The sequence below is a fragment of the Salvia hispanica genome, chromosome 4, assembly GCF_029641045.1.
Source record: "Salvia hispanica isolate PSC_SH4W2 chromosome 4, Shi_PSC_v1, whole genome shotgun sequence".
NCBI classification, from domain to species: Eukaryota; Viridiplantae; Streptophyta; class Magnoliopsida; order Lamiales; family Lamiaceae; genus Salvia; species Salvia hispanica.
Genome location: NC_142695.1, coordinates 44,440,628 through 44,447,853, shown reverse-complemented (window position 1 = coordinate 44,447,853; position 7,226 = coordinate 44,440,628). Strand labels below are relative to the sequence as shown.

General features: G+C 36.1%; 1 protein-coding gene and 1 pseudogene across 1 annotated transcript; both read left to right on the top strand.

The window, feature by feature from the left end:
- The first annotated feature begins 203 nt into the window (after nt 1-203).
- Nucleotides 204-1,426, top strand: LOC125194362 (uncharacterized). The gene has a single exon (XM_048092541.2). The coding sequence runs from the start codon at nt 324-326 to the stop codon at nt 1,260-1,262; it is 939 nt and encodes a 312-aa protein (XP_047948498.1). The 5' UTR covers nt 204-323; the 3' UTR covers nt 1,263-1,426.
- A 3,431-nt stretch (nt 1,427-4,857) lies between these two features.
- On the top strand, nt 4,858-5,444 carry LOC125194365 (ethylene-responsive transcription factor 11 pseudogene; annotated as a pseudogene).
- Nucleotides 5,445-7,226: the final 1,782 nt, after the last annotated feature.

Genomic DNA, 7,226 nt, shown 5'->3' with positions numbered 1-7,226 from the left:
CAAAACCATAAATTTTAAATAATGAACTTCATCCAAAAAGAAAAGAGTATTAAAATAAATAAAAAATGGCGATAATCATGGTATAGTGAGAGGTTGGTGCTCTAGACTCATTACTCTGATCACATGCTGTACAAAATGTCGTAATATAGACCCCACATTTCATTTTACTTCCTCAATCTCCGCATCACATTTCGCCTTGCAAACCCAAAATTCAAGTTTCATTCTTACATATCTCACTTTATATATACATATACTATCAATCTTCACATCAGCCTAATCCAAACTCCACTTCAGTTTCTTGCTCTTCCTCTCTCTTGCCACCAATGGCAACACTTGTCAAACCAATTACTTGTTTCATTCTGATAATTTTAACGACATGTTGCCAAACTCAAGCTAGAGAGAGCAAATTCTTCTCCAAATATGCTCACCTAGCCACAAACAATTTTGTCTCAGTACCTAGTAGTTCTAATCTCAAAATAGATGTCCCTTCATCTCCAACTCCATCCTCAGCTCCCACCCCATCCACAAGCCAAATCAGCGGCGTCCCAGCGACGTCCCCCTACTCCAGCCCGTCCCCGTCCCCCACAACTCTCGGGGATGAAGAGAGCCCATCCCCGGCCCCCACAATTGAAGGCATCGAATACAGCCCGGCACCTACTCCTACAGGGGCCGGAGAGAGCCTTGCCCCGACTCCAGAGTACAACCTGGCACCAACCCCTAGTATGACAAGCGCCGGAGATAGCCCTGCCCCGGCCCCATTTGAGGATGAGGAAGAAGATGAGGATGAGTTTTCCTCTGAAAATCCAGAGGAACTGAACAACGACAACAACAACAGAGAAGCCTACACCTATACCAAGAGCGGGGCACAAGGCATGAGTGATGCGAGAATAGAAGGCAACAAGTACTACTATGACAACGAGGGGATGAGCGATACGAGAATACAAGGCAGCAGTGAGTACTACTACAATGCCGAGCACAACAACTACAGCCCTGGTGGCCACGAAAGCCAACCACAGGGGATGAGTGACACAAGGAACAACAAGTACTACTATGACAACGAACCACAGGGGATGAGTGACACGAGAATAGAAAACAACAACAAGTACTACAACTACAGTCCGGTGGGAGGCGAGAGCAGCAATGAGGAGGGATACTACTACAATGGGAGCTACAACAAGTCCAAATATGAGTTCGATTCGATGGAAGAGTATGAGAATCAGCAAGGGTATGCAGATGTTCAACAGGAGTTCATCAATCCTTGAACGATTTAAGGGTGTCCTTTTTTGGTGATGAGACAGGGTTTGAATTTACTTGCAACGGGGTTCTGTTGTAGACTAAATACTTCCAACTTCTTTGCCTTTTTTGCTCTGTTTTTCCCTTTGCATTGGGCAATTGCCAAGTTGATGAATGGAACTTCTTGCAATTAGTCCGTATTAGTCCATATTTTCTACTCCCACCGTCCCACATAATTTTACACAGTTTGACTTAGCACAGGTTTTAAGAAATGTAATAGAAAGTGAGTTGGAAAAGTTGATAAGATGTGGGTCCTACTTTTAAAGTATTGGTTTTATAATAAAATGTGAATGAGAATGAGTTAGTGGAATATAGGATCCACTACCAAAAATGATAAAAGTAAAATGGGTAAAATTATATGGGACGGACTAAAATGGAATACTGGATAAAATTATGTGGGACGGAGGGAGTACTAAATTTCAATTATATTACTATATCAGTTTACAAGGAAAAGTTATACTAGTATATGATTCGTTACTCATGCTGTCATGCGAGCAATCAAGTAAACATAACTTCAACTGCAAGGTAGGCACTAATCATTTCAAATTAACATTCATCCACTGAAATAGAAGCACTTAATTAGAAGTTAGTTCCGACTTCTTTCTGAAAAACTAAAGGACTAGTGTCTAAAATATCAATCAAATTGATTTATTTTTTCACTTCCAAATGGAGCAAGGGAAATTGCCGCATGAATATAGTGTTTCACCCTTATATTTATTTTGTAAAAATAATTTTTATAATAATTCAATACATAAGATAGTATTTAATACTTTTGAGTTCAATTCTAATAACTTTGTAGTAAAGTGACAATAAATTCTAAAGAAGTACTCCCTCCGTTCTATAGTAATAGAGTCATTTTGCCATTTTGATCGTTCCATACTAATAGAGTCATTTCCTTTTTTAGTAAAAGTCAACATATTTTTCCACACCTATTACTCTCTATTACTTTTTTTTTTCTCTCTTCATCTCTCTATCTTTTTCATTTTCCACTTTATTTTCCTTTTACTTAACTCACCTAACACGATTTTTCATAATCTCCGTGCCGAAAAGAAACGCCTACATTACTATGGAACGGAGGGAGTACTATGTATCGAATTTTATACAATAACTCTGTGTAATAAAATTTTAATTATGTCATACAAGTACTACCTTCATCCACTACCAATAGTATTAAGAGCGACTTATGACCACTATCAATAGTCTTAACAGTGGACTTATGAATTTTAAAATAAAATTGGTTAAGTAAATAACGTACTTCTTAATGAAAAATAAGTTTCTCTTCATTTCATTAGAGAATAGAGGTTGAAACTAGTACAAAATGGAAAGATATAACTATTGATTGTGGACGTGGCTAGTACAAAATTAAATCTAAAGGTGTTTTTGAAAAAGTTGAACACTGGACCCAAAAAAAAAGAAAAAAAAGGTCCCAAGAATGATGGTAAGAGGTGATGCTTGTGAAAACATCAATGTTAATATATTATCATCACATCAATATAAAGTCGATGACGACACATTTCTGTCTCTCCGAGTGAAGTAGGATTAAGAAGATCCAGAAATTGATTATTGCGAAAACATTCAGGAACTTTTATTCATTTTGCAATTCTGGCCAGTGGCCATATAAATCAATGTAATTTTGGCCCTATCAAAGGAGGACATATATGGACTAAATTCCTTCAAAGGAGTTGGACCAACGATGTATACAAACCTCTCCAACCACATTTCAATAAATTTATTATAAATTAATTTTTATAAGCGGGGCCTAATAGAAATCATTAGATTATTTAGGTTTTCGTAGCGATTAATGAAGTTTTGGGCTGGTCACCTTTTGGACTGATTGAATAGATGGGCCAGTAGACAAATTTAACGAGTAAACTCTGGAATGATTATATCATTAAATAAAAATGTTGAATTAAATATTTAATGGTTAAAAAATTCCTAGGTAACAAAGGAGTGAGAAAGAGCAGGAGACCATGTGAGATACTACCTCTGTCCCTGAAAATTTGATACAGTTTATCATTTCAGTCCGTACCTGAAAATTTGATACACTTCACTTTTATCATTTTTGGTAGTGGACCTCATATTCCATTAACTCATTCCTACTCATATTTTATTATAAAACTAATCCTTTAAAAGTAGGATCCACATGCCACTAAATTTTTCAACTCACTTTCCATTACATTTCTTAAAATTCGTGTCGAGTCAAAGTGTAACAAATTTTGAGGGACGGAGACGGTATAACTTAGATAAGAACGTATTGAATTCACAATGGGGCAGGTGGAGAGAGATAGACACGCGTCGTACAGAAAGTGGGCAGCACAAGAAATATTGGAGCATCTGAGTACGGATAAATTATCCGAGGCGGCTGACGGAAGGCTGCTGCGGCGGCGGCGGCTTATTATTACATTACAACATGGGCGGCCTACTCCCTCCGCATCTTTGACTCTATTTATTTTCTTATTGCTTCTACAACTCTTTCACTAATTAATCTCTACCCTAAATTCCCGCATCGTTTATGTTCTGCTACCTCATATCTCCATTCAATTTTATTTCAATTTCAACGCTTCACTTTCTCAATTAACTTTGTGAAATAGTAAAGGTTTCTAGTAGTACTAATATGTAAATAGAGGGATTTCATTTTGCTAACTAATTTTAAAAAATTAATTATAAATATTTAAAGAGGAAAAAAAGTAAATTAAGAGAGGAAATAATATACATAAAACTCTTCTTTACATTATTCTCTTTTACTTTACTCTCTCTCCACATTAACTATTTAATTTATACTCCATCCGATCCACATTTGGAGTCACAATTAGTTATTACACGAGTTTTAAGAAATTGATGGAGTGTGTAATTAATGAAGTGAGATGATAGAGTGTGTAATAAATGAAGTGAGTTGGTTGAAGGTGAGTCCCTTTCTTACTTTTTGGATGTTTATTTTTGTTTTGGTTTATTTTAATGTAGATAATGCCATTTTGATGTAATTTTGATGAATAATGGGGTAAAATTGTATGACCAAATATGGAAAATTCTAAATGTGACTCTAAAACTGGGACGGACTTTTATGGCAAAATGTGACTCCAAAACTAGAACAGAGGAAATATATCATTTTTTCAAAACGAGTGTAAAAAATGAAATGCCTCTATCATCGTGGAACTGAGGAATATTTTGCAAATTCTTTCAAATCTAAATAGTACTATGTCTGATATAAGATGCAAGAGTCATAATAATAATACATTAACTAGTCGCAGTTGACAAAATTTGTGTTTAATTTTATTTTGTCCCTACTTTATTTTTTTAAATTAAACAACTTAACGATATAAATACAAAGATAAAATGGTAGTAATTCTTTTTATCAATTGCACATCTCTCTATTAATTCTTTTTTTTATTTTTATCACCTAAGGTGCAAAGAAAATGTAGGCGTGGAATTGTACACGAAGAATTAAAACCTAAAGGCTAAAGCACACCACACAGTATACTCAACCACTCGGGCGGCGCCTCCCCCTATCCACGTCAAATACCTCGCTCAACGCGCCTAACAAGGGGCCCCACCACCAATCCCTTAACCGCCCCCCACCCCTCTCTCTATAAACATCCTCATCCGCTGCACTTCAATTTTTCTAAACGACAATGGCGATGAAGGAGAAGCCTGCAAGCGCCGCTGCCGTACACTACAGGGGGGTGAGGAAGCGGCCGTGGGGCCGCCACGCCGCCGAGATCCGCGACCCCAACAAGAAGACACGTGTCTGGCTGGGCACCTTCGACACCGCCGAGGAGGCCGCGCGTGCCTACGACGCCGCCGCCCGCAGCTTCCGCGGCTCCAAGGCCAAGACCAACTTCAACGACGACTCACTTGGCGCTAACCAAGCGGCCGCCGGGGAGATTCAGTTCCTCCGACAACATCCGGTGCTGCAAAGCTATATGCACCGCTACATGCAGCAGGAGGAGGAGCATCAAGTAGAGGAGGTTGAGGAGGCCACAGAATTGAATCTTGATCTCAATCTTGCGCCGCCTTTGGCAGCTTGAAATTACACTAGTTTTTTTTAAATGGTGTAGTAGTTTAATTATTTTTGGTTTTCATCAATCAAATCTAACCTTTTGATTCAAATAATTGGTCTAACATATCTGGTTTATACCAGAATTTCGTTTTAATTATTGTTCAACTCTATGAGTCTCAATCATACCTTTATTCCTCAGTTTTTTAATCTCAATTTCTTACTAGTATTTAAAAAACAACCTCCATGACTCCATCCCTCAATTATTTATGCTCGGTGGTGGACTATTGGGAAAGTTCTGGTTGGTCGTTGACTTCCTTCGGCAGACCGCTAAGTTCCCTCTAATTGAACTGATCAGCGACTGCTGACCAGCATTAGTGCATTGGTTTGTTTCTGTGTCTTCTATATTTGATCTCTTTTTAATTTTTTTTTACCATAAAACTCATCAAACGCGATAAAGTACTAGTGAATGATAGGAATATAGATTAAAGCATATGTAGTTCACATGATTTTTATCAAAACAATCTAAGTCTAACTCTAACCCTTACCCCATCTCCAAGATACACTAAAATTTAAAATGTGATAGATAGCTAGCTCTAATAAAATTACAAAAACAATCTTATTTTTAGTTTTTGGGAGAAAAATACCTATTCTTAGAGTTACACTAACCCAAACCTAAAAAAGTTTCAAATTTTGTGAGTAAAAAAAAAAAAATATGAGCTTCATCCTGCCCTTATCCTGCCCTTACCAAAAGACAACATCTACAAGTTACAACCATTTATCCAATCCCTTCACTATTCATTGATCTCTTTATTTTAATTCTTCAATTTAAAATATAATTAATAAAATAACATTTTATTAATAAAACTTCATTAAAAATTCAAAAATTACATAACAAATTCCTAAAAATAAAAAATTATGGAGTATAATTTAAACTCTAAAAATTTATAAATACACTTATAGTACATTATTTAAAATCATAGTTAAAAATTAACAAAATTAGAGAGAAAAAATAATAATAAAAAAATTATATGATGAATGGTGCATATATATATAATATTGGAATAAATTGAAAGAAAAAAACAACAAAATAAGCTAAGGGACGGGACAGCCCTCCAGACCGGGAAGCCCCCCATGGAACGGGACACCTCCAACGACATCCCTTAACCATCCCGTCACAAAGGGCACTGTTCCGCCACAAAGGGCACTGTTCCGGATCGATGATCTTAAAATATGTATGATTCCATGTTTATCAATGTCTTCACTGACGAGTAGGCTAGACCCAAAACACGATCGACTGACCCGTTGAATTGGACCTAGGTACAGCTATTGTCTATTATTTCTTCATATTTTCTTAAACTTTATAGTCCCCTCTATAGCAAATGAAATAGAATTTCGATATAATTGAGACATATTGTTGTGAAAAAATAAACACTACTCCCTACGTCCACGAATAAGAGTCCTGGTTCATAATTACCATAAATGATAAAGAGACCTCACATTCCACTAACTCATTCCACTCACATATCATTTAAAACTAATATATACAAGTGGGGCATCTATTCCACTAACTTTCTTCCACCCACTTTTCTTAACATTTCTTAAAACCCGCGCCATTTAGAAATGAGACTCTTAATCATGGACTGAGAGAGTATTTTCTTAAAACCCGTGCCATTTAGAAATGAGACTCTTAATCGTGGACGGAGGGTGTATTATAAAAACAAAAAACCTTCATTTTTTAACAAATTTCCAAATTTAATTTAATTGTGTATTTAATTATTGACAATGTATGAATAGTTGAATAAAATCTACCATTATAAGGGTACAAATCTCAAAACCTCATTTATCACTCCCCAAAAAGTACCAATACAAGTATATTTTTGAAAAATAAAAAGATTTTATGTTCCTATTTTATCTCATATAGTCATATATACACACC